We start from the raw sequence: 27,973 nt of genomic DNA on the forward strand, positions 1-27,973 counted from the left end.
CCAACTTGAAACAACTGTGGGAAGCAATGGAGTCAACATGGGTCAGCATCCCTGTGGAACGCTTTTGACACTTTGTAGTCCATGCCCTGACTAATTGAAGGCAAAATGGGTGCTCCTAATGTTTAGCAAACTCAATGTAAAAGGCACTGTGCACGTAATGTTTTATACAGTGGAAAAGGCACGGTATGGTCAATCCGTCACCTGCATTTACGGTGATATGGCCTTTGAAGAAGTCATGGCATTCACACAACTTGCACTTCACAGAGCAGTGGTGTAGAGCTGTTGACAAACAATTGAGTTTGCATTTATACAGGACCTCCTGCCCCCACCTACTGTCAAACAATCATGTAAATGCAGAGATATATGGAGCTCTCCGCATTGTTACAACATTTGGGATGCGCAGTGATACGGAGCTCAATTTGGACCCTGCATGCCTCCGGAAGCTCTGTGATTGCATCACACCCTCCAACCACATTTTAGATCTCGTAAGACAAATAAGTTCCCTGTTTAGTTAACAGATTTTGAAAAAATATATAGCCCAAGCAGCCAAGTTGGATGAAAAACAGATTACGATTTTCATTGACATTTATTATCATTACATATAATTTCTACAATTACAATCCCCCAAATTCATGTGTCATTTTAAAGGCCGCCCTTTAGGCAAGGAGGAATTCATGAAGTCCACCTTCATCTCCAGTTCAGCATCAACTGCAGCCTTAAACAAGGAGAAAACAGTTCAATTCAAATATAATTGACAATGTACAGTAACATCACAATATTCCTGTTGTATTGTAGAATGGCAAAACTCACCAATTCTCGCTTTGCCTCTTCAATTTTCACTTGAGCAAGAGATGGACTCTAGGAAACAACGATATCATTAAGCAGAGAATATCACCAAAATAAAAGGAAAATTAAATGTCAGTTAAAAAATAAAACATTTCTTAACTGGGCTCAAATCTCTGTAGGGTTCGAGTTTCTTTGACAAAGGTAGAATTTCTTGTTTCAACGTGTAGACTTGCTGCAAAGGGAAGAACAGAAACTCATTGCAATACATTTCACAGCAAAGCAGAACAGCCAACACTTCCATCATAACATGAGGATACCTCAAATAGCTCCATCAGAGCTTGGTGGGAGATTCGATTCTCCATGTTTCTGGATGTTAGCTGGTCCTGAGGGTGAGAGAATGAAAATGCATTGTTTATGACAAAAGATTAACATAAATGCATTTCTACCAGTCAAAAAGCCCTAACCACCTGACAATGTTTCCAAGGTTGACTTTTGACTTCCCAGCTCAATAAATCAAAAGCTACCCCAATCCAACATCTCAAAACCAGAAGCGAACCAAAAAGGATATCTTGACCTGTGAAGAAAAAGGGAGTAAACATTAACAGCGCATAAGATGACAGAAGTCAAAGGCACTGACCTCTGCCTTCTTGTTTCGGTATGAGAGATCTTTGGATTTTGCTTTGACAAAGTCCATATTCAGCAGTCTTTCTTCTGCTTTGGCACTCTCCACCTCTTGAGCTTTCATTGTTTTCTTGATGTCCCTGTAATCAGATGATTACGTAGATTAATGAACTCTAGAGCTTTACAGATATGAGCATTTACAATAATTTAACATTTCAGGTTTCTCTTACTCTTGGAAGGTTTTCCGTAGAACAAGAACGGACCCAAGTTTATTTCTGAGGGCATTAAGCTCCCTATCAAGTCTCCTGTCCGTCTTTTCAGATTCCAGAAGCTCATTGGTCAAGTTATTCACCGCTGGCACAAAGCTAAACAAACAGCATGGATGTAAGATTATATTCTTGCAAGTTCATCATGAGAATCCATCTTGTATGGCTTTCTGTGAGTGCAAGTGTGTGTACTTCTTTCAATAGGCAGCATTGTACATTAGTGCATTACCTGCTCAGAGAGGTGTCTCGGACACCAAGTACCTTAGCGTTTGCCACCAATGCGGACAGGTAGTCTGATGCAGGTTTTGACAAGCTTCCAGAGGATAAGCCCACTCCTTGTAAAACAACATTCTGGAGATGAACACCTAGAAAGATTGATTTTAAATCAAAGAAACAACATTACAGTGCAAAAAAGAAAGACCCTGTGCACAGTTGTGTCTAGACAACATTACTGTATTGACATGTCAGCCAGAGTGGGGCTTGAAGTTGAAACAGTGACACATAATATTCCCCAAGTGTCTCAATCATTCAGGTTACCACATAAGATTCATTTAACAGTACATGCAATGTTCACTTTACCATCAGCCTGATACTCAGAAGTTTTCTGTTTCTGATCCTCAATGAGCAGGGAAGTCTCATTGCATCGAACTTCACTTGCTTCTGCAAGCTGGTACAGTATATCGACAGTCCGTGTGTTAACTTCATATTCTGGAATAGTTTGATCTCCAAAGACTGTGCTGAGCCACTTGCTCACCTGAAAAGTGTAAACAAACACCAAGTTTACAGCTAACTCACTAGCTTGTTAGCATAGATTTACAGCCCTGAGAGCTGGTTAAAATTATTATTTTTTTTATCAAAATAAGAGCACAATCAACATCTCTGCTATTAACACTACCTTCTTGTTCTTTTCACACATATCAACGGGCAGCCCAGACAAACAATACAGTAAAAGACTGACTCTCGGCTGAGAGTAGCTTTCTGAAAGTAATGGGAATCCTTACTGAACCGAAACGTTTCCCGCGCACCGTTCATTCAACAGCTTCCGGTTTGAGATGTATTTGATTGGATGTTTGAAATAGACCAGCCAATGAGAAAAAAAACTCTTTATTTAAAACGGAAGTAGTGTTTGGTCTGCCCATGAGTGTTCAAATATATTGACATAAACAAAATTGTATCCGAGTTTATAATGACAATATTCATATCCAATAATCTAATATAATAATAAATGCAGTTGATAGCATTAATTAAACAATTATTTCATATGATTTTGCAAATATTTCCGGTTCACAGTATCATTTTTTACTCTGTCCTCCATCTTCTTTACGTGATTTAACCAGTAGGTGTAGTTGGACAAATCCGCGTAGAAACATTAATAGCTATGCTGTCAGTTCGCGTTGCCGCAGCCCTTGTCCGCACCCTTCCCCGACGGGCTGAATTTGTAAGATTTTTTTGTGTTGTGTTTTTATACTTTTTTAAAATAGTTATTCCCGCGTTCATGTTCTAGTCGGAAACTGGGAAACTGAAATGTCAGACGTAATAACCGGATGTAGTTATACACATGCCGCGTTCAACGAATCAGCAAGGGTTAGTGCTATCCGGGGTCCTACCTTAACCTAATCTTAAACCTTACCCTTTTTTTAAATGGTAACTTCAATGGGGCATGGACGTCCCAAGGATCCCGGATTGCATGGACAAATGAACAAGTCGGACATTTCCGAGTTTCCTAGTTCCGATTAGCAAGTGAACACGTCATCTATATGTTCTAATATTGGGAAATTACGAGTCCGTGCATGCAGACGGCATTCTTGGACTGTTTACACAAGCTATCTTCACCTAACGTTAGATAAATATTATTGTAAAAGTCTGTACCGGTAGTGGTATTTGTAGTTTTGACACATTGATATAGCTGTGTGATCAATCAACCAGTCAAGTGACTGTATGGATGTCTCATAGGGCTGCCCACATTTGTCCCAGCGTCGTCCGGGTTTGGCCGCAACGTTAATTGTAAATAATAATTTGTTTTTAACTGACTTGCCAAATTAAATAAAGGTTACACACGTCATTCCTTATCACGAGGGAGGGGAGGTGGGGTTAGTAAACGAGTTCTAACTGTGACAAATATTTTTGAACAGTCATCCAACTCGGAATTCCAACTCGGAATCTTTCTAGAGCCCCAGCCTTAAGATCACTGATGTCATGTTTTTACCCTTTTCCGGAGTCCCCACTTTTCTTTAAAGCACCCAATTTTTTAAAATTATTATTATTTTTTTAACTTCCGATGACCAGATCAAAATGACTAGTTCACCCAAAGGCGTTACACTATAGTTCATGTTGTAATGTTATGTATCTTGTCAGCCAAGTGGCACAACTTAATAGTTTGTTATACATGCTCAGTGCATTTTGTTGATCGTTTGCGAATTAATGATGCCTATCAACATCGCTACACATCCACTGACAGTTGACAGTGAGAAGAAGAAAGAGAAATAGGAGGCACAGTTTAATGGCAGGGTAATTTTAAACATGTATGGTAAACTAGTAACACTGTATCATTACTCTATTCAAAATATGAATATGATGCAGATTTGAGGGTCACTATTTTGCATTTAAAGGATTTCAATTGTAACATGATCTCAACCACTGTCCTTGCAGGTTTCCAAAAATGTTTATGCTGCTACATGTGTAGGAGCCAGGCACCTGCACACCACAAAGCCATGGATGGCCAAGACGGGTCAGCGTTCTTGACTGATACATGTTGCCAAACTTTGTAGTAGCAAAGTCCCTTGAGAAAGTGGATTGTACTAAGACATTTTTTATAGCTTGGGGGTAGGAACAACCGTTATTGTCTTGAGCAGCCCATGTTGCCATTCAAAATGTATTCTCGGTAAAAGTAGCATCTTTATCTTCATGGCATCTACTCAGTTTCCCCGAAGTCTGATTACTTGGTTAACTCTCAAATGTCATGTATGTGTACTGCAGGAACAGCAGAGGTCTCGTCCATTCTGGAGGAGAAGATCCTGGGGGCTGACACTAGCGCTGACCTGGAGGAGACTGGTCGCGTGCTGTCCATCGGTGATGGTATTGCCAGAGTGTATGGTCTCAGGAACGTGCAGGCTGAGGAGATGGTGGAGTTCTCCTCTGGGCTTAAGGTGAGGCCGTCAGTGGGGTGTGATGACTTGCAAGCTGATGATGACATAACAAGTCTTTGCGGGGGGTGATATATACTGCAGTTGTACCATTGAGCAAGTGCCATGCTCAACGGTGATGTCTGTCAACATGCCTAGTAGATTATTGAATGAAAAGTAAATCCCTGAGGTGGATAGCTGAGAGTTTGCCATTCTGTTTATTTATTTCTACTATTCTGGCATAACGCTATCCAGCGACGTGTTGTTGTCTGCTGGTCTATTCTACCGAAACTCTGAACTCTTGAGTAACAGTGTTTTATAATCTCATCCAGGGCATGTCTCTGAACTTGGAGCCTGACAATGTCGGTGTTGTGGTGTTCGGTAATGACAAGCTCATCAAGGAGGGCGATATCGTCAAGAGAACCGGAGCCATCGTGGACGTGCCCGTCGGTGAACAGCTGCTGGGTCGTGTGGTGGACGCTCTGGGAAATGCCATCGACGGCAAGGTCAGGATTTGCCCTGAGGTTTACTCGTAGGTTATGATAAGCAATAGGATTTACAGTGTTAAACTGAGCCTCAGTGTTATGAGGTTGCCATGACCAGCAGGGTGAACCAAAGGCATTGCAGATGAGTGCAATGCATGATGATGCACTTGCATAGGATCAGCACATGTGCATGCGTATGCTTCTCACTCCTGCTATGCTGTGTGATGACTGCAGAGAAGATTAGCCTCTCGCTTCTTGCTCTTTGTTGATGTCAGCACTATACTGCAGTTTATGTTGTGCATTACTGCATCTACTTTTGAGAATATTCTGGGCCTAGATCATTCACTTGTTTTTCAGCCTATTGTCTGCTGACATCTGGTGGCCCGCGGGGGTACTGCAGTTTGAATGTTTTATTTATTTTTATAAATAAGTTGGGACTATAATGTTAAAATGTTTATATTACTTATCACAATGCATATGTTTAGCAAAAATCCATATGTAATAATAGGCCTTTAATCTGTTAGTTGCTGATTAAATGTATTCCAAATCTGACCGCTAAGATATTTTAAGTAAAAAAAGATATCTGCAACTCCTCAAACTTTTGACAGTAATTTGGTGGTACCCGGAAAGGAAACGGTACCGCTGGCCTAGATAACTGATAGTGATGGGAGTAAAGTAATATTTTCTTTGCTACTGCTTCTTTGTAGGGTCCCCTTGGGTCCAGCATCCGTAGGCGTGTGGGTCTTAAGGCCCCTGGCATTATCCCCCGTATTTCTGTGAGAGAGCCCATGCAGACTGGCATCAAGGCCGTGGACAGCCTGGTGCCCATTGGCCGAGGTCAGCGTGAGCTGATCATCGGTGACAGGCAGACTGGGTAAGTCTATAGCCCTACAGGTGTGAATAGTTTAGTGACTGGCTAGGCTCGTTATTCAATTCCTAGACCATGTGAACTTGAGTTGTAGTAGTTGCTAATGAAAAAATTGGAGGGGAAAAATTAAGGAATGTCTGTCTTATCCACTTATGTCTTATTCCTAAACCAGCAGTTCATCTTGTTATTGAGGACAATGGTCAAGTAAAGACCTGTTTATCAGCTCCTTGTGTTTTTCATGGTAGACATGTCATATGTCGACTTATGGTCATCCATATGTAGTGGATGCGGAAATCACCTGTAGCAAATTGGCTGGAGTACATCAGTGACCTCACACCTTCCCTAAGATCTAAAGGCAAGTGTCGCTCAGAGTGACAGACTTGTCACTTGGTGTGTTGACTAAGACGGTTGGCTTTGAGTTGTGTGTGTTGTGCAGAAGGTTGCTTGTTTGTTCCCCACTTGGAGCAGAACAGAATGCACTGCTGTTACACATGCATGTTTTGTCATTCACTTGAGTTTTTATAAATGATACAATCTTCATTCCAGTGTCTTTCCTTCGTAGCAAAACCGCCATTGCCATCGACACCATTATCAACCAGAAGCGCTTCAACGATGGCACTGATGAGAAGAAGAAGCTGTACTGCATCTACGTCGCCATTGGTCAGAAGAGATCCACCGTGGCCCAGCTAGTGAAGAGGCTGACTGACGCCGACGCCATGAGGTACACCATTGTGGTGTCCGCCACAGCCTCCGATGCCGCTCCCCTGCAGTACCTGGCCCCTTACTCTGGCTGCTCCATGGGAGAGTTCTTCAGAGACAATGGCAAGCACGCGCTCATCATCTACGACGATTTGTCCAAGCAGGTCAGTTCAAGCGATGGGGCTCGGAGGTCGAAATGTGATTACGGTTGATCTTAAATAACTCTATTCCTCAGTTAATACATGACTTCCAGCAGCCCTATGTGGCTCTGACAATGCAGTAAAACACGATGGGGTATAGGGTGGCACTTATTCTATGCTCATCCTTCATGTGACGCAAACCTTGCTTCCCACCTGTCACAGGCTGTGGCTTACCGTCAGATGTCCCTGCTGCTACGTCGTCCCCCCGGTCGTGAGGCCTACCCCGGGGATGTGTTCTACCTCCATTCTCGTTTGCTAGAGAGAGCAGCCAAGATGAACGAAAACTTTGGAGGCGGCTCCCTCACCGCCCTACCCGTCATTGAGACCCAGGCCGGTGATGTTTCCGCCTACATTCCAACCAATGTCATCTCCATCACAGACGGACAGGTGTGCTAAAATCATAATTAATCAGGAGCTGAAAATATAACTCTAACGATCTGATTTAAATGGAGCTACCTCAAACCTATCCTCTCATTTATTCCTGATTTGCCATTTTTGGTAATGGCACTTTGTCATTTTAGGATTGATTGACTGTTTTGGTGTTTACTCTATTGAAACACTGAACCCATGACTCCACTCATGCTTCTTTCCTCTCTCAGATATTCTTGGAGACTGAGTTGTTCTACAAAGGTATTCGACCAGCCATCAACGTAGGTCTGTCTGTGTCACGTGTCGGCTCTGCCGCCCAGACCAAAGCCATGAAGCAGGTGGGCCACTAATTTCTTTCCCCAGTATTTGTCATTTGACTTTAGGCACTTGCGTTAGAAACTCGCACGAAGGGGAAAGCGTCCCACTTTTGACTTCCGAGTGGCGCAGCAGTCTAAGGCACTGCATCTCAGTGTAAGAGGCGTCAATACAGTCACTGGTTCGAATTCAGGCTGTATCATATCCGGCTGTGATTGGGAATCCCATAGTGCGGCGCACAATTGGCCCAGTGTCGTCCAGGTTTGGCCGGGGTAGGCCGTCATTGTAAATAAGAACTTGTTCTTTACTGACTTGCCTAGTTAAATTAAAAAATGACTGATCCTGTTTCCTCCCTGGTAAGGTGGCTGGCACAATGAAGCTGGAGCTGGCCCAGTACCGTGAGGTGGCTGCCTTCGCACAGTTTGGTTCCGACTTGGACGCTGCCACCCAGCAGCTTCTGAACCGTGGTGTTCGCCTTACTGAGCTCCTCAAGCAGGGGCAGTACTGTGAGTATATCCTAGGATGTGATGTTCTAGTCACATTTGTATGATTTTACTCAACTGAAATGTTGATTAATGTGTGCACGGTCCCTGTTAAATAAATTGCTTGTGTAGATGAAACTGAGCTCTGTATTTCTAGCTGGTTGTCCTTGGTAAAGTTTGCTCTGTTTACTGCTGTGCTTCATTTAGTCCCTTGCCTATGTGCTTCATTTAGTCCCTTGCCTATGTGACTGACTGCATTCTTTTTGACCTGCAGGCCCCATGGCCATTGAGGAGCAGGTTACAGTCATCTATGCTGGTGTGAGGGGACACTTGGACAAAATGGACCCAACCAAGATCACAAAGTTTGAGAAGGCTTTTCTTCAACATGTTCTCAGCCAGCACCAGGACCTCCTAGCACAAATTAGGTAAATCAAATCAACTACCACCATGTTTTTGCCAGCTTTAGCTTTATGTTCAGTATTGTTATTGGACTCCTTTTGTACGTTATCGTACCATGGCGTGAACATATTTTAACACCTTTTGCTTCTGCTTGCAGAGCTGATGGCAAAATCTCAGAAACCGCAGATGCCCAGCTTAAGCAGATCGTCTTGACCTTCCTGGCAAGCTTTGAGTAGTCTTATTTTTGGTCAACTATTTTGTCAATGTTTGCATAGTGCGGATGTTAAACTTTGAATCTGAAAATAAAGTGGCATTTGATATTACTGTACAGATGTCTCCTAACAGAGAATAAAGTCTTTCTACTCCAGGAGCCATTGATCTTTTTTTTGACTGGTTCTCGTCCTCTCTCTTCCAAAAGTACATTTTGGCCATTTAGCAGACTTACCATGTCCAAAGTGACTTACAATCAGTGCATTCAACCTGGAAAGGTGATGAAGAGTAGCCTGTCTGATCTGGCCCACATGACTACACAGAGCTGGTGTCAGCCAGACGAGATGAGGGTCACGTTTTATTTATTTAACCTTTATTTAACCAGGTAGGCAAGTTGAGAACAAGTTACCAATATAATCCAGTAAACACTTCTTCAAATGAGTTGAGCACAAATTAAGTGTTCACTTTTTACTGCAAAATGCTGGATATCTCACTGACTCACCTTTTCCCAAGTTAGCCTACTCACTGAAAGGCCCTCAAGCATTATTTAAAAAAACAACCTTTGGCCAGAAAAAGTAAATGTTTGTTTCCCAGACATCAATGATGGATAGTCATATACTAGTGTTTTTAATAAGAATCTCTATCTAGGTTATGTTTCACAATCACAAAGCATTATTAACAATAACTTTGAAGTCTCATCTGAATTTGGAACTATGTCACCTATGGCATAATGTCAACCGCAGCGCCAATCAGAGGGTGCGTTCGTAAATTCACTATCTACTCCGATTTCAGAGCACTCTCGTCTGTGTGCCAGAGCGCAGAATAACTGATGAATTTACGAACACACTTAGCGCTCGCTGGCTCTCCAGAGGGAATTTACGAACGCACCCAGAGTTAGCTGTTGCACTCACTGAAGAGAAACACACGAGAAGAGGAAGAAATCAGGTTTTATTTGTTGGACATACCAAGCGGAGCACCATGGCTTCAGGAGGAGAGTAAGTTGGCGTTGCTAACTAATGTTGGTTTTAACTTTACCTAGATAGAATCCGGTAACCAATAATGTTCGCTTTGTTAGCTGGCTAAAGTTAGCTAGCTTTCGGGTTCTAGTACAAATAACTAGCTAGCTACCTTTTAGCTAATATCGGTATGTGTTTTCTATGGCTGTAGCTAGGTATATAACAACTAGTAGAAGAGAACAGAGAATACATGCAAAGAATATTGTTCCACAGAGTTAAATGGCCGCAAGATTATACCAGTGCCGGTTAGCAAGCTAACTTTAGCTAGCCATGTCAAAGATAAAAGCCATCCATCTACCAAACGGTTAGCTAGCAGCTTAGGTACATAACGTTAGCTAGCTACGTAGCTAACTGACAGCGACATGAATGTGTTTGTCATGTTGTGCCAACATTTGATAAGTGATGTGTATGTATCTAGCTAATTTGACAGTGAATTTGCTACAATTAGGTAATCAACTAGCTACCTAAATGAGCAAACTCGTGCTAATGACTGTCCACTAGCTCTCGCAGTTTTTCTTGCTGTGTCATGTGGGGCCTGCACAACACTGTTAGCTAGCAAGATGCACAGCTGAATGATGTAAACGTTTAGCAAAACATTAGCATTTTGTACAGTAAACATCAGTGATGCTCCTTTTTTTCCGTTCAAGAGTAAATATACATCTTATGTAGTTAGTTATATGGTACCTAATAGCTACTACTCCTCTCCTGTAGGATATTGATGCTTTTATATTTAGTGTCTTTATTAAGGAGGCAATTGATTTAGGGGTCCTGCCCATTTCTATGACCAGGCCTAATTTCTGTAATCCACAAACCAAACAAAGATCCTATGATTATAGAAAATTGGAGACCAATCACATTAATTAACAATGATGGAAAACTATTTGCATCCATCTTTGCAGAAAGACATAAAACGGGTATTGATCAAATCATTGATGATACACAGTCTGGTTTTATGAAGGGTTTTGGTCAATATTTTCAATGTGACACTTTATAGTAATAGTAACAGCTCTTAAATTATCCCATGGAACCTCTGCGATTTGATATTAGAAGCAGAATTAAATAAGGATGCCCAATTTCTCCTTATTTGTATTGGTCGCAAGTTATTGCACTTAATATCAATAAGGATAGTTTTAGTGGTATTCAGATACATGTTAACAATTGTTTCAGTTCATAACTTTTTTTGTCAGATAAGATCACAATGAAGTCAGGACAGCGATTGAGTGTATTAATGCCTTCTCACATGTATCTGGTTTATGTCTGAATATTAGGAAATGTGAATTATTTGTGTTGAAAACATGTGACTTAAACTCTGTAATATCCATGTAAAAGATGTGATCACATATCTTGGTATTAAAGTTTGCAAAGTTTGCAAAGATCAGAAAGGGCCAACTTAAATGTCTCTCATATTGTAGAGAAAATTGGAAAAATATTTAACTCCTGGTTAAGTGATCTTTATCTAGATGTTTATTTTTGTCAAAATCTGAAGGTCTGTCCAGATTAGTTTATACCTCCCTTGCCTTGGATGTTCGTCTGTCAGTAACTAAAATGGTTGATCCTAAATTCTTCAACTTCATATGGAGGAATTAACCTTATTAAGAAAACCTGTAATATGTAGTACCCAAAGTGAGGGAGGGTTGACTGCTCAGGATTTTAAAACCTCAAATATAATCTTTAAGATCAAATGCACACAAAACAGTTTAAGAAATAAGGATTGCATTTGGAATATAATCCCTAATTTAATATTCCAACAGATTGGTGGTTTAGAGTTCTTACTCAAATGCTGCATTGATGTGGCTCAGATCCCTATTAAGCTTGCAAACTTTCATAAACAAGTACTTCTAACTTGAAACCTTAGGTACAAGCAACTTTTCCCCACATTATTATCACAAGCTGTGATAATAAAGACATACAAAAGCAAGTCTTTCTTTTTACAGAACTAGTTTGACAACCGCATTATCTGGGTTAAACAGTTATCAAATAATGATGGACAACCATATGATTATCCAGAATTCATGAGCACACACCTTGTTACATTCACTCCTGAGGAGTTTCAAATAGTTAAAAAGGTGCTATTCTTCTTTCAGGAGAATATAACAATACTCAAAGTGCAACTACTAAGGATTTTGTAGCCTCAATACAGCTAGAAGGAATTTACATTTTATACACACACACACGCACACACACATGCGCACACACACAGTGCATTCGGAAAGTATTCAGCCACCTTCACTTTTTCCACATTGTTACATTACAGCCTTATTCTAAAATGGATTGAATTGTTTTTTCCCCTCAATCTACACACAATACCCCATAATAACAAAGCAAAAACAGGTTTTTAGAAATGTTTGTATTCAGTATTCAGACCCTTTACTCAGTACTTTGTTGAAGCACCTTTGGCAGAGAATACTGCCTCGAGTCTTGTTGGGTATGACTCAAGCGCTGTCAGGTTGGATGGGGAGCATCGCTGCACAGCTATTTTCAGGTCTCTCCAGAGATGTTAGATCGGGTTCAAGTCCGGGTTCTGACTGGGCCACTCAAGGACATTCAGAGACTTGTCCCGAAGCCGCTCCTGAGTTGTCTAGGCTGTGTGCTTAGGGTCGTTGTCCTGTTGAAAGGTGAACCTTCTCCCCAGTCTGAGGTCCTGAGCGCTCTGGTGCAAGTATTCATCAAGGATCTCTCTGTACTTTGATCTGTTTATCTTTCCCTCGATCCTGCCTAGTCTCCCAGTCCCTGCCGCTGAAAAACATCCCCTCAGGATGATGCTGCCACAGCCATTCTTCACTGTAGGGATGGTGCCAGGTTTCCTCTAGACGTGACGCGACGTGACGCTTAGCATTCAGGCCAAATAGTTCAATCTTGGTTTCATCAGATGAGAGAATCTTGTTTCTAATGGTCAGAGTCCTTTTTAATTTTTAAAATTTTACCTTTATTTAACCAGGCAAGTCAGTTAAGAACACATTCTTATTTTCAATGACGGCCTGGGAACAGTGGGTTAACTGCCTGTTCAGGGGCAGAACAACAGATTTGTACCTTGTCAGCTCGGGGGTTTGAACTCACAACCTTTCGGTTACTAGTCCAACGCTCTAACCACTAGGCTACGCTGCCGCCCCCAGTTGTTGCTTTTTGGAAAACTCCAAGCGGGCTCTCATGTGCCTTTTACTGAGGAGTGTCTTCCCATCTGCCCACTCGATCATAAAGGCCTGATGGTTGTCTTTCTGGAAGGTTCTCCCATCCCCACAGAGGAACTCTGGAGCTCTGTCAGAGTGACCATCGAGTTCCTGACCAAGGCCCTTCTCCCCCGATTGCTCAGTTTGGCCTGGCGGCCAGCTCTAGGAAGAGTCTTGGTGGTTCCAAACTTCTTCCATTTCAGAATGATGGAGGCCACTGTGTTCTTGGTGACCTTCAATGCTGCAGAAATGGTTTGGTACCCATCCCCTGATCTGTGCCTTGACACAATCCTGTCTCGGAGCGCTACGGACAATTCCTTCAACCTCACGGCTTGGTTTTTGCTCTGACCTGCATTGTCAACTGTGGGTCCTTTTATATAGACAGGTATGCCTTTCCAAATCATGTCCAGTCAATTGAATTGACCACAGGTGGACTCCAATCAAGTTGTAGAAACATCTCAAGGATGATCAATGGAAACAGGATGTACCTGAGTTCAATTTCAAGTCTCATAGCAAATGGTTTGAATACTTAATTAAATAAGGTATGTTTTATTGTTAATACATGTCCAAAAATGTCCAAACCTTTTTTCACTTTGTTGTTATGGGGTATTGTGTGTAGATGAGGGAGAATATTTTTTTTAACATAACAAAATGTCAAAGGGTCTGAGTACTTTCCTGAAGGCACTGTGTAATGAAATCTCTATCAAGATGTTACTATTCCCTCTGCTGGAATATACTGGAATGTAGCCGTAGGATAAGTGAACTGGAACAAAGTCTTGTTGTTGTCTGGGAAATATTGTATATCTAATAAGGTGAAAGAAGTATCATACAAACTCATTCATAGAATCTACCCCGTTAAGACCTTTTATTGTACACAGATTATAAATGGCTATTGATAACAAATGTGCATTTTTTTAGTTGTCCCAGAGACTCTTGACATTTATTTTGGGACTGTTCTTATTTCAGAAGATTGTAGTGAGTTAGAAGATTTTCTATTAAAATAAACTACTATTAATGTAAATTTGAAAGACTTTTATTTTGATCCAAATTATATGGACCCCGATTTGAACTTTCATTGTTAATGTTTATTTTTCATGGAAGATTCTTTATCCATAAAATGAAGTGGGCGGAGAACAAACCAGTCTTCACATTGTTTAAGATAGAATTGAGACATTAGTTTGAAATTATCAGTAAGTTTAAAATCAAAAAAGCAATACGTACCATAATACTTTTTGACAAATTGAAAATGTATCTCGACATTTAATACCCCTGTCTGTTTGTTTACTGTTTGTGTATTTCTGTTTTTCTATTTGTTTTATTGTTCATAAAAATAATAATACTCTACTTTCCTGTTAATTCTGCTAACTAGCTAACAGTGTGGCAGATTACATTTCAAAACCCATCAAAGTAGAATGCCCATTCTAGTAGTTAGTTTCATTACTGTATAATTAGAAACTGAAAGCAACTGGCCAATAGTCATTCTATGTTTCTATCTGTAGTCAGTAGGGACACTTTTACTTTTCACCCAAATAGACTACAGTTGATTTGATATAATAAGCTCATTACATCACACTTAAGGGTTAAAGGAAACCCTTTTATCGCTTAGCAAAACTTTCCTACAGTCAACTAGCTTGTCAGTATGTACTCACAGGTTTAATGATCAAGTATGTTACATCTTGCCAGCTGATATATTTAGCATCTCTTCGATTTTTTTTCCCTCAGATCGAAAAATGATGATCTATCCACAGCGATTTTAAAGCAAAAGACCAGGCCTAACCGGTTGGTTGTGGATGAATCTCTCAATGAGGACAACAGTGTGGTCTCGCTGTCTCAGGTGAGGCATTGGTGGGGTGAATGAATGGGGCTGGGACATTTTAGTGAACCCCCAGTCTGCACCGGGTGATGCATATTTGTTTCACCAGTAACTCACTCATTCCAGTTTTGCGGGCTGTGTTAGAACCTCCCACAGTGAAGATGTAACAGTCTATGTTAAATCAATAGGATTTAGTGTCTGACTGATTCCTCCGTCCCGCCCTAGGCCAAGATGGACGAGTTGCAGCTGTTCAGGGGAGACACAGTGCTGATGAAAGGAAAGAAGAGACGGGAGACGGTCTGCATCGTGCTCTCTGATGACACCTGCTCCGACGAGAAGGTCCGCATGAACAGAGTGGTCCGCAACAACCTAAGAGTCCGCCTGGGAGATGTTATCAGGTGAGATGGAACTGGATAACTTTGGCATCAATGCAGCATCATGTGTAAAACCAGACCTCTGCTTCTCCTTCAATGTACAGTAAAGCCCTGACATAATTCATTATTTTGGTGGTCCCACAGTATTCAGCCATGCCCAGACGTGAAGTACGGGAAGCGGATCCACGTTCTGCCCATTGATGACACTGTGGAGGGGATCACAGGGAACCTGTTTGAGGTCTACCTCAAGCCCTACTTCCTGGAGGCCTACAGGCCCATCAGGAAAGGTAACAGTGATTCAAACTCGGTCCTGTGCCCCCCCCCCCCTGCATGTTTTGTTTTTTGTCCTAGCACCACACAGCTAATTTAAATAATCAAAGCTTGATGATCAGTTGGGTATTTTAATCAGCTATGTAGTGCTAGGGCAAAAACCAAAACATACAACCAGGATGGGCCCAGGACTGAGTTTGGGAAACTGTGATCCAAAGGACAACCTGGGGTGTGTTAAGGCAGGCACCATATGGGATTAAAAGTTTTGAAACTGAGGAGGTACTTCCTCCACTTGAACATGACCCTGTACTCCAGAATATGTTCAGGGTCATGTTCATTAAGGCATGATTTTTTAATGGAAAACAAGTGTTTTTTTATTTGATAAGTACAGATGGTCCCTCCCTGTTTCACTTAGATTCAGAGTGTTCTTTCGATTTGTGTGTACGAACAACCCTTGTTGCCTGGCACAGCCAGTGTGTCTCACAATATGATTATGAACAATGCCAAGGCCAGAGGATTAGGCTTGTGGGTCAATGCTTAATCTCTGTTTGTAGGGGACATCTTCCTGGTGAGGGGAGGCATGCGAGCTGTGGAGTTCAAGGTAGTGGAGACGGACCCCAACCCCTACTGCATTGTGGCCCCAGACACAGTCATCCACTGTGAGGGGGAGCCCATCAAACGAGAGGTACGGCTATATTCAGTACCAGCACTGCTGCAGTTTTCTATAGAGCAGCAAGTCTCTATTACTACATCTTCAGTTGGATCTTGTGCATGAGAGCAAGTTAACATCAAAGCTGGAGTTTTAAGAGATGGGATTTTTCTTGATTATTCAGGAATTCCTGATTTTTCTGATTGTAGAATTTTTTTTTTTTTTTTACATTTGTATGCTATCTGTAGCCTTTTGCCCTAGTTTCTTATGCTTTATTAACCACATCTATTTCTGTGTTCAGGATGAAGAAGAGTCTCTGAATGAGGTTGGCTATGATGACATTGGTGGTGTGAGGAAGCAGCTGGCCCAGATTAAGGAGATGGTGGAGCTGCCCCTGAGACACCCAGCACTGTTCAAGGCCATCGGCGTCAAGGTGAGATAAATACACCTCTCATCCTTCACGTTAAACCTTGTGTACAATTATTAGATACATGCCTAAAACTGGTTTATTGTTTTAACCATATATTTTGATTTGGTTTGTTTATGCAGGTGAATGAATTGCTGTTGAATTACATTTTCATGTAAAACATTTTTTATCACTTCTAATTTTCATTCAGCCTCCAAGGGGAATCCTGCTGTATGGACCCCCTGGAACAGGAAAGACTCTGATCGCCCGTGCTGTGGCGAATGAGACTGGAGCCTTCTTTTTCCTTATCAATGGTGAGAGACTGAAGGACAAAAGCTTATTTTTCATCAGCATTTCATTAAATTCCATTTCAATTCAGTCAATGCATGAAGTGGATTGAAATTCCATTAAAAATACTTAAATATTTTTAGTTCGAATTTCACTGCAACTGACTGAATTTTTAATTGATTGACCCTAAATCTGTTGTTCATTGGTGGTCAGAATTACACATTCAGTGTGTTTGTTGTCAGGACGTTTCCTAGTAGTTGAACTTGTGCCTGCTAAATGTTTCAGGGCCTGAGATCATGAGTAAATTGGCCGGAGAGTCTGAGAGTAACCTGAGGAAGGCCTTCGAGGAGGCTGAGAAGAATGCCCCTGCCATCATCTTCATTGATGAGCTGGATGCCATTGCACCAAAAAGAGAAAAGGTGGGTTCACGTCTTCTGATACAGTTTCCTTCTCATCCAATAGACAATGTTCTTCAATCCTGTCCCAAGTCATGTTCGTTAGGGAGAAAGTTTTGAAACTGAGTGAAATGGGAAGGTACTACCTGAACTCAAGTTTTGCTACAATGTGTCCTACTGAACACAACCCTGGAGGCTCACAGGGTGTGCAGGCTTTTTTTCAAGCCCAGCTCAGATGCGTCACGCTGCATGAAGCAAATGGTGCTCACACCAGAAACGGACTGGTTTTCTGATCCACGCCCCTACCTGTTTTTTGAGGTATCTGTGACCAACAGATGCATGTCTATATTACCAGTCATGTGAAATCCATAGATTAGGGCCCAATGAATTTCAATTGACTGATTTCCTTTACATGAACTGTAACTCAGTAAAATCTTTGAAATTATTGCATGTTGCGTTTATTTTTTGTTCAGTAATACTCAAACTCACAGGAACTATTTTAGCAGGTAACCTAAATCATGCATTCAGCTAGTGAGACAGACATGGGGGGGGGGGATTCAAGGAACCTCCAAAGAGGCTGAAAAACAATCTCTACAGGACACCTGGAGATTATTATTCCCAACTACAAAAGACAAAAAAAATAACAAATGCTCGAATAGCTTTTTCAAGAAATGCACTCAACATTATACTGGGAGCTAAAATCCATAATATAGCGATATCGGATCATTCTCCTGTATCATGCTTTTACACCAACCGAAAATACACTTAGTGACAGAATATGGAGAATGAACAGCGCATCTTCAAGACCCTACATTTTATTATATATGTCAACAAAAAATGAAGACTTTTACAAATGTGGACAAAGAAAAGCAGACCCCCAACATGATTTGGGATGTTTTTAAGGCGTACATTATCAGTCTCCTAATCTCATACTCTGCAAAAGTAAAATATTGAGTTAGAAATGTAAATTAAAGAAATACATCTTTGAAAAAGCCGATAATTTATTAAAATTTTTATATAAGGTAAAGAAGGAAATACAATTTCTGAATTTTAAGCAGGAATTTACTCCTTGAAGAGAGCCAGATACAGCAGGTTAAACTCAAAGCATACTATTTAATGGGAAACAAACCTGGTAAACACCTCGCAGCCCTCACAAAATGAATACGCAAAACCAGTTAGTTTAAAAAAGGATAGGGATACAAATGCTTTAAAATCAGAAACAATGCTATTAATAATTTTAAAAGCTTTATTTAAATAACCTTTGGACTGATCCTATAGCTGCCTTAGACTCAACAACATTCACACAACTATCAGCAGAAAAAATGACTAAAAATGGAAATCACCCAGCAATAAATATATTAGACAATTAAAACATTCACGGAGAAAAGCACCAGGGATGGCTTTCCTATAACATTTTATTTGATATTCTGGGACAAAGTAGCACCTGTAACGTAACGAAGGGGTCTGAATACTTTCTGAACGCATTGGTTGTTTTTTAACATCGAATTGTAATACAAATAGAATCGCGGGAATCGCAGTACATATTGTATCGGCACCTAAGTATTGTGATATTGTATCATAAGGTCCCTATCAATTCTCAGCCCTACCTGCAAGTAAGCATTTTGTTGGACGGTGTACATCATGTGTGTCCTGTACATGCAACTAATACAACTTAAAACATGGGTCTCTAGGACCAGGGTTGAATGACACTACAGTAAATTCTCTATAAAATGAAACTCTTATACCCTCTACCATAAACTTGACCTCCTTGGGGTCAACAGAAAAAGTAATTAACCCTCTATATTGTCCTGTGTAGACACACGGTGAGGTGGAGAGGCGCATCGTGTCTCAGCTCCTCACACTCATGGACGGCCTTAAGCAGCGTGCTCACGTCATCGTCATGGCAGCCACCAACAGACCCAACAGCATTGACGCCGCCCTCAGGCGATTTGGTAAGATCCCTCAGTGCACTTGTAGACCTAGAATGTAACAGGTTCGCTTCTTAAATCAAGTTCTTAGTTTTGCCAGAGGTCTCTTGCTTTTGACTAATATCTTCATCCTTTAAAAAAATTCTTTGTCATTACTGGTTGTGAATCAGCAGGGTTGGTGGTAACATAGAAATAAATTGGAATTGAATCTATTTATATGCTGGTTAGTGAGGCTGACCTTAACTGTGTGATGTTTCTTCTCAGGGCGTTTTGACAGGGAGGTGGACATTGGCATTCCTGACGCAACAGGCAGACTGGAGATCCTCCAGATCCATACCAAGAACATGAAACTGTCCGACGATGTCGACCTCGAGCAGGTGTGTGTGTATATAACACTACTGTAATTTACAGAGTGAGGTTGTTGTTACGAGAATTTTGTTCTCAATGTTCTTAAACTGAACTTCAATTAAACTACTCAGTCTGCAACCCAGAGTTTGTAAGATTCTGGTTGAATGAAACAGACAGAGTCCCAGCTTGCAATAGTCAGAATGTTTACTCACGAGAGCGCTCTGAAGTCCATTATACACAAAGACATCCATTTTATAACTTAAGCACATACTTCCACACAAACAGTAGATATCCTACGCACATACATACACATGAACAGTAGGTGAGTTGTATCCTTCTCTCACCACTGTTTATCACTACCCAGCCGACAGTTCCATTCCCCCGAGATTAGAGGAACCTTGAGAAAGACTCCCTGTCCTATCATAAGTTTCTCAGAGTTTTAGCCAGGTCGGGTCAAACACAGCTGAATTGTTCTTGGTATTTTCTTAGGCACACACTGTCTCGCCTATACTTCTAAATGGTAATGTCTTAACTTGTCCTATACACACACACATTAAATAATTATAGTCTTATGATTCAAATACATTTCACTCCATTATACAGTGACTGGGTAGAATAATTTTAGTAATTATCTTAACATTACCTTAAACATATAAATAATTTAGTTACTTACCATTACCATAAACATATAAATCACATTAATTTCGATTATATCAGTTGTCAATTAAACATTTTGTGTATGTAAGGTAGAATGAAAAGTTGAGAGTGAGTTTAAGTGAAGTCCCCGCCATGTTGATACTGTATGTGTGACCATGTCTGTCTGTGTCCTCCAGGTTGCCAATCAGACTCACGGCCACGTGGGTGCTGACCTGGCTGCTCTGTGCTCTGAAGCCGCCCTGCAGGCCATCAGGAAGAAGATGGATCTCATCGACCTTGAGGACGAGACCATTGATGCAGAGGTCATGAACTCCCTTGCCGTCACCATGGACGACTTCAGAGTAATGAGCTGGATTATTTTCTCCAACACACACAGCACTCAAAGTAGCTTCTACTGCACTGAGAACTTTATTCACCCTTTGGTTTTTCATCACTATGCAAATCTGCAGGATCCAGTATTTGTCTTTTTGCTAATGGTCTGAGGACAGCCGTAACTATTGAGCATAAGAAACCAGTCGTAGCACAGAATCGTTAAGCCAGCTGCACTAACCAGTTGTATGTGGGTTGGGTTTCAGTGGGCTCTGAGCCAGAGCAACCCATCTGCCCTGAGAGAGACTGTGGTGGAGGTGCCCAACATCAGCTGGGAGGACATCGGTGGTCTGGAGGATGTCAAGAGGGAACTCCAGGAGCTTGTACAGGTAGGCCATGTTCTAGTCGTGGGGTATGTTACTGATGAGATGCAGATTTATATACCACAAAATCTAATGTCATTTGTTGATTTTGTATCATTCATTGAAAGAGTGAGGAGTCTGAATGATGAATCCCTTTACAGGTGTATTCATTCTACAGTGGTCCCCTGCAGCGTACGTTCAAACCTGTGATTAGGACGCTTATTTAGAACGTCCAGTTTTGATGACGCAACAGTCAACATTTGAGCTAGCCACACTTTTTTTCCCTCACAGAAACATTTCTCACAAAGAGTCCTTAAAAAGTGATATCCTGAACGTGACCAGTTTATTGTAATTTTCAGACATTCACAGAAGTAGCAATAGCATACACAATAATCCAAACTAGCCTACATTAGTCCTAGTGCTAACTGAGGAAAGACTGAGGAAACCACAATATGAATTAGCTAATAGCAATTACTATTCATAATTCATCACATCACGGGTGAGCTCACGATTGATCTAAATAATTGAGTAAATCACTTTCTAGAAATCGTAAGTAATCAGACCATGGGTAGTTTGTGCGCCGCCATGTTTGTTTTTTCTCGTCAACCAAAGATACGAGGAGTTTGGTCTGTTTGCAAGTATGCATCTTGAAGAGGGTGTGTCGTCTACGATAATTCACTTCCCTTCATTCACTTCTGGAAGTTTACCCTTCACTTCATAACATCTTTTGTCTGACAGACATTTACTTGACACCCAGAATGCATTGTATGATGTTAACAAACATGGCTCCACACATAGCTGGCAAATAGCTGAGCATTAGCTCATTATAATCAGTAGAACATTCAAAAAGTATTTTACACACATCATAGGTATCCATTGCAATCTATGCAATAATCAGAATGCATTATTTATCACCAGTACTTGAAAACGTGAATAAAACTGTAAATACATTATGCTCCATACATACCTACTGTATGCTACAGTAGAAACGACAACACGATATACAGGATATAAGGCACTAACTTTGATAGGAACGCACACATGTCTAAAGTTATTATTTGTAAGAAAAACAACAAGCAAGGCAATGCAAGCACCTAACAGAATTTCCCAATTTGTGCAAGTCTGCACAAATGTCTGCATACTTGATCTGCAGAAACATTGGTGAAGCGCTTGGGCTCTCCTCGAAGAGAGAAGTTTGTCTTGGTCAGTAAAGCCTCAGACATAAATTGTCCTCAACACTGAAATGTGTTACTTCTATGTGAATTAATGAGGTGGAACAGACCTCAATTCAAACTGTGGTTAAAAAAATATGACTTGTAAGAAATAATTTTAAATTCTCAAGTGGATAAATAGCCTACAGATAATTAGCAGGCAGCGCGTGTTAACTGTCCTGTTACCAAACAATCCCATTTTGGAACAGTGAGTGCATTCTGACATCACGTGCATAAAACAACTCCTGCCAGGGAGACTGATAGAGATATTTGGAACTCATGTGAAAAGCTTAATTAATGGTTTGTCTAACCTTCACAATCTTCTTCTCTTCAGTACCCAGTGGAGCACCCAGATAAGTTCTTGAAGTTCGGCATGACCCCATCCAAGGGCGTGCTGTTCTACGGACCCCCAGGTTGCGGTAAGACCCTGCTGGCCAAGGCCATCGCCAACGAGTGCCAGGCCAACTTCATCTCCATCAAAGGGCCCGAGTTGCTCACCATGTGGTTCGGCGAGTCTGAGGCCAATGTCCGAGAGATCTTCGACAAGGTAAGGCTAAACCGATTTATCGAGATCCCTCAAACCTCATATTTACCTGTATTTTATGTTGTAGTTGTATTTTTATTTTTAATCAATTGTATGACATCTAATTTGTGTGTTACACATGCACAAAAGATGGTTAATAAATGTGAGACACTTATTCTCCTTTTCCATTGCAAAACGTTTTCTGTTGTGTGCTCCAATGAACCTATATCGTACCCTCCTATAAACCCTCAATCTTCCAGGCTCGCCAGGCCGCCCCCTGCGTGCTCTTCTTTGACGAGCTGGACTCCATCGCCAAGGCGCGTGGCGGCAACGCGGGTGATGGTGGCGGAGCAGCCGACCGTGTCATCAACCAGATCCTGACGGAGATGGACGGCATGTCCAGCAAGAAGAATGTCTTCATCATCGGCGCCACCAACAGGTTGGCCATCATCACCCTAAAGAAGAGCACTCTGCTTCACTGTTAATTTGAGTTTAAAAAAACATTTCTAGCACTAGGCTTGCTGCTCTACGCAATATTTTATGGTTTTACTTGCAATGATGATATGTGGTAGTCTTCCCGACCTCAGTTGATTGCACTTTGTTCTTAGGTGGACAATAAGGTACTGTAAAATGAGATAGAAATGTAGGTTAAGCTAAATGACTAAACTGTGTGCCGTACTAGGCCTGATATCATCGACCCGGCCATCCTGAGGCCCGGCAGACTGGACCAGCTCATCTACATCCCCCTGCCAGATGAGAAGTCCCGCATCAACATCCTCGGAGCCAACCTCAGGAAGTCACCCATCGCCAAGGCAAGCCTCTATCTATTTATATGTGTATCTGACCATGCGCTGACATTGTGCTGACTGAACTGTTTTTCCCACCTCAGTCAGCATGTTCTGATTTGAGGGGTTGGGGCTCATTAAATGTCTTCATTTCAGGCTGGGCTACATGTAATGGGTAGAAAATGGATTTGTGGGAAAAGTTGTTCATATGGAAATTGCTGTGTGTGTGAAACAAATGTATTTTAGAATCCCATTTACTGTTTGATCTTTGTCTGGAAGTACTCCCTCTACCCCTGTATGATTAAAGGATGTGGACCTGGATTTCTTGGCCAAGATGACCAATGGTTTCTCTGGAGCTGACCTGACAGAGATCTGCCAGAGGGCCTGTAAGATGGCCATCAGGGAGTCCATCGAGAACGAGATCAGGAGGGAAAGGGAGAGGCAGACCAACCCCTCAGCCATGGTGAGTTTAGTCACTAATGAATCTGTATTTGTTCAATTACGCAGTCTAGACTATAGCTAACTTTGTGCATGTGAAGCCTGGATAATGTAGGATCTGGGCAAATCACCAGCAGATTTAATTTCAGGAAGACACAAAACAACATTTCTGTATTCAATATTAAATGACTGAGTAAATCAACTGGGACATTTCTTTGATCTCTATTCATTATGTATACACAGAAAGTATTTATTTTACAAGGGAGAAGGGATGATGCATTTAACCTTAAACTGATTTACACACATTCCAGAGGAAGAGAAGGCGTGATTGTATTTTATAGATAAGTTCTTAAACCCCCCTTCACCTCTTTCTATCCCTCTTGCCCCCACAGGAGGTGGAGGAGGACGACCCTGTCCCAGAGATCCGTAAGGACCACTTTGAGGAGGCCATGCGTTTCGCCCGCCGCTCCGTCAGCGACAACGACATCCGCAAATACGAGATGTTCGCCCAGACGTTACAGCAGAGCAGAGGCTTCGGAAGTTTCCGGTAAGCAAAACGCACATAATACATAGCGGATGATGGTGTTGAATAATACTGTTACCTATCTCCGCTCCCATATATCCTAGATACACCACCACTGGGGATTTTCATTCAACTTTTCTTACAAAATACATCTATTCCATGTACAGCTAACAAGCCATGTGTTTTACATAAGGAATGTACTGACAATGGCAAGCTGGCTCCCCCTGATATTTACTGTAATGAGCAAAACAATTCCTGTCCTCGTCTCAGGTTCCCCACTAACTCTGCGCCAGGGGCCGGGCCCAGCCAGGGCTCTGCTGGTGGCAGCGGTGGCACAGTCTTCAACGAGGACAACGACGACGACCTCTATGGTTAAACCACACCATGACCCACAGTGGACCAAAACACAACCACTCTGTGGACCAAAGTTTCCTCATATACATTCTGGCAAATCTGTACAATGCCGCACAATATACACAAAAAATCCCATTATTTACAAACCTTTCATCCCCCTTTAATAGTTAGACAGCATGTTGCAGCTCGTCTGTGTTCTGGCACTGCAGGACTTTTTCAAACCTTGTATGGATTTAAGGAGGGGGGGCAGAAGCCTGTGTGAGTACTTCTGACTTCATATGTGCAACTAATGAAGGATATAAAACTAGCCTGTTATAGAGGAAAGGGAGGGGAATTGCTTATGACTTGTAATGTATGAATATATAGGGTTTAAAACATTTAAATTGAATTGTACGAAATTAAAACAATAAATTAACTGGTGAATAGTGGGTGTCAGTTTGCAATTTGTACAGATCTTTGAAAAGGGAATAAACTTCAACCATGAAACCAATCAATTATTTTGGGGAAATATGTATTGCAAGCAATACAATCTTTATTGACAACTTTAGTAGTGGATTAAATCAAATGTTCAAGCAATTTTAGTGCATATAATAAGTGTGCTTATTCAAGTGTAACAAACAATGTGAATAGTAGAAGTGTCTTGGACAATGAATATACATAGTTTAATGAGAATAAATGTGTGATTTACAAAAGTGAGTGCAGTTCTTTACAAAACTGGTGTGTTCGGGGCGGGGGGCAGTTACTTTTGGCTAAATGGAAAATGTGATAATCTGTGTTAGTGCGCTTTTTAGAATGAAATATTTAGAGAAAAATATGTAGCCTACTAATAAATAAATAAATTAAAATATTTCATGTTCTCTGGCATCATACCCAATAATGCTTGGTATGCAATGCAGGCACGTGATGTTTCTGTTTGGGTATGTTTTTCTCCCTCACATAGCACGGGTCGTAATAGTCCCATTCCATTCCGGAGTCCCACACACCGTTGTTGAGACCGTCGCTGTCCGCGGATAAAATCCGGAGCGAGACACCTGGAGAAGCGTTTGCATAATTAGCTTGGCAGTGATGGAAAAAGTATCCAATTGTCATACATGAGTAAAAGTAATGATACCTTAATAGAAAATGACTAGTAAAAGACACCAAGTAAAATACTCGAGTAAAAGTATTTGGTTTTAAATATACTTAAGCGTCAAAAGTAGAAGTATAAATAATTTTAAATGCTTTAAATTTATGCAAACCGGATGACCCCCCACCCCTTATTACAGGGATAGCAAGGGGCACACCAACACTCAGACATAATTTACAAACGAAACGTTTAGCGAGTCCGTCAGAGGCAGGGGTGTTCAAGATGTACCATCTTCGTGTCGTGTTAAGCGTTCAAAATGTAAGGAGTAGCCTACTTTTGGGTGTCAGGGAAAATGGAGTAAAAAGTACACTTATTTAGAAATGTAGTGAAGTAAATGTCAAATAGCCCAAAAAACGACGTAAGTAGCACTTTAAAGTATTTGCACACCACTGTAGTTAGGCTGTGATAGGCCATCGCTTTCTAATGGTGGAGAACATTTGATATTCATACTTCATGTAAATGTAAAACCGCTATGTTCTAGTAGGCCTAATGATAGCTCACCGGCGCTTGCTCCAAAGTCGCTGTCCATTCCAGGGCCCATGGTGGAATAGTTGTCAGATACAACAAAGCATGACATCTCTGGAGGTATGTTACTGGTATAGTCACATTCGAAGTCAACCATATCAAACTGGTGTTCTTTGTTGTTCATTAGCTCCATGGTGCTGCACCGACGCATGGGCCTCTGGTCAGATGTTACCTGCGTACGTAAAAACAGTCATTCATCACATGTATCCAAGACAGACTTCAGGGTTACAAACTAATTTTAGGCTAGAGACCACGAACTAACCGTTGAGTGTGGATTATTTAGCGCAGGCGAGTTGGGTGGTACAAGGTTAGGCCGTTCTACCTCTGAATCACTTGACTGCGGTAGGACAGGGGCGCTTCTGCGCCAGTTAATTTTGTTCCTGCTGTACATTCGTGACCTACGCGTCTGGTCGACCCTGGAGGTGGCCAATATGGTGCTCTGCGTCCTCGGAGACTCCAAGCCACCGCCTGTGGCCCCGTCCGGCCGGATGAATCGGATTCTCTGGTCCACTGCTGCCCTCTCCTTTGACGAAGTTCTTGAAGAGTTCGAGGGCTGTGCCCGAATTGTCTCTGCAACCGAGATGTAAGCCCCTTTCCCATCTTGATTTGGCAACAATGTCGTCTCGGATATTCTGGTCATTCTCTGGCGCATCGACAGAGTAGACTGTAACATACTCTCGTAGTCCTCTCGTCTTTTTTTGTTCTTCTTTGAACAAATGTGTAACTTGTAACCCAGAAACAAACAGTTCAACAACAACAGAAGCACCACACACGGTAAGAGTAGAATAATAAGTAGCGTTAAACTGGTAATTGGCAAACCATCACTCCGATTTGAGGGTGGTGTTGATGGGCCTATTTGCGACATTTCATCACAAATAGTTTATAGGATCCAATTCCAGAACACAAGATTTGTGAGTTTGTTCAAAATTACTTATCCTAATTGGTTATTTTCTGTGAGCACGCAGGTGTTTTGTGGCACCAATCAATTTCACTATCCTGCGTTTGAACACAATGAGTGCTTGGATTTTGTGCTTGGCGAACCCTGTGTCCATGGTCTCTTAGATTTTCTGCTTCAAGATTTATCCAATTTGTTCGTGTCACCACAATACATCTCTGCATTTAAATGAGCATATTTTACTCCCAAAATTAACCATTTGCCCACAGTCGAAAATATAGACATATATAGACAATATATAGACAATATATTGACAACCAAACAGAGGCCTACTCGAAAATGTTTGAGACAATCAGTTTTGTTGTGACAAGGTGGTATACAGAAGATAGCCCATTTGGTAAAAGACCAAGTTCATATTATGGAAAGAACAGCTCAAATAAGCAAAGAGAAACGACAGTCCGTCATTACTTTAAGACATGAAGGTCAGTCAATTTTGAACATTTTAAGATCTTTTAAAGTTTCTTCAAGTGCAGTTTCAGAAACCAAGCACTATGATGAAACTGGCTCTCATGAGGACCGCCACAGGAAAAGAAGACACAGAGTTAACTCTGCTGCAGAGGATACATTTATTAGTTACCAGCCTGAGAAATTGCAGCCCAAATAAATGCTTCAGAGTTCAAGTAACAGACACATCTCACCATCAACTGTTCAGAGGAGACTGTGCAAATCAGTCCTTCATGGTTGAATTGCTGCAAAGAAACCACTACTTAAGGACACCAATAAGAAGGG

General features: G+C 41.4%; 4 protein-coding genes across 5 annotated transcripts; 2 read left to right on the forward strand and 2 right to left on the reverse strand.

Annotated features, from left to right (window-relative positions):
• Positions 1-551: 551 nt before the first annotated feature.
• On the reverse strand, positions 552-2,733 carry haus1 (HAUS augmin-like complex, subunit 1). Of its 2 annotated transcripts, none has more exons than XM_035775668.2 (9): positions 2,569-2,733; positions 2,253-2,427; positions 1,903-2,008; positions 1,638-1,772; positions 1,424-1,547; positions 1,104-1,169; positions 947-1,018; positions 811-858; positions 552-715 (listed from the first exon to the last, which is right to left on the reverse strand). In XM_035775668.2, exons 1-9 carry the CDS (start codon positions 2,587-2,589, stop codon positions 638-640), a joined length of 825 nt encoding a protein of 274 aa, XP_035631561.1. In that variant the 5' UTR covers positions 2,590-2,733; the 3' UTR covers positions 552-637. The 2 variants fall into 2 exon arrangements, with proteins under 2 accessions (XP_035631561.1, XP_035631560.1); XM_035775667.2 differs by having other exon boundaries at positions 1,903-2,038.
• Positions 2,734-2,952: 219 nt separating this feature from the next.
• Positions 2,953-8,982, forward strand: atp5fa1 (ATP synthase F1 subunit alpha). Its single transcript, XM_035775666.2, has 11 exons — positions 2,953-3,111; positions 4,323-4,401; positions 4,650-4,819; positions 5,128-5,301; positions 5,988-6,154; positions 6,711-7,011; positions 7,210-7,434; positions 7,647-7,754; positions 8,093-8,237; positions 8,488-8,638; positions 8,770-8,982. Exons 1-11 carry the CDS (start codon positions 3,052-3,054, stop codon positions 8,846-8,848), a joined length of 1,659 nt encoding a protein of 552 aa, XP_035631559.1. The 5' UTR covers positions 2,953-3,051; the 3' UTR covers positions 8,849-8,982.
• Positions 8,983-9,650: 668 nt separating this feature from the next.
• Positions 9,651-25,063, forward strand: LOC118387375 (transitional endoplasmic reticulum ATPase-like). Its single transcript, XM_035775670.2, has 18 exons — positions 9,651-9,817; positions 14,728-14,839; positions 15,044-15,216; positions 15,337-15,479; positions 16,017-16,147; positions 16,413-16,544; positions 16,729-16,831; positions 17,091-17,224; positions 19,017-19,152; positions 19,393-19,505; positions 20,310-20,474; positions 20,709-20,831; positions 22,350-22,562; positions 22,799-22,977; positions 23,221-23,350; positions 23,631-23,786; positions 24,154-24,308; positions 24,555-25,063. Exons 1-18 carry the CDS (start codon positions 9,801-9,803, stop codon positions 24,658-24,660), a joined length of 2,421 nt encoding a protein of 806 aa, XP_035631563.1. The 5' UTR covers positions 9,651-9,800; the 3' UTR covers positions 24,661-25,063.
• hwa (huluwa) lies at positions 24,689-27,261 on the reverse strand. The gene is made up of 3 exons (XM_035775671.2): positions 26,552-27,261; positions 26,266-26,461; positions 24,689-25,669 (listed from the first exon to the last, which is right to left on the reverse strand). Exons 1-3 carry the CDS (start codon positions 27,152-27,154, stop codon positions 25,503-25,505), a joined length of 966 nt encoding a protein of 321 aa, XP_035631564.1. The 5' UTR covers positions 27,155-27,261; the 3' UTR covers positions 24,689-25,502.
• Between the last annotated feature and the right edge of the window lie 712 nt (positions 27,262-27,973).

Source organism: Oncorhynchus keta, chromosome 9 (genome assembly GCF_023373465.1).
Source record: "Oncorhynchus keta strain PuntledgeMale-10-30-2019 chromosome 9, Oket_V2, whole genome shotgun sequence".
Classification (NCBI taxonomy): Eukaryota; Metazoa; Chordata; class Actinopteri; order Salmoniformes; family Salmonidae; genus Oncorhynchus; species Oncorhynchus keta.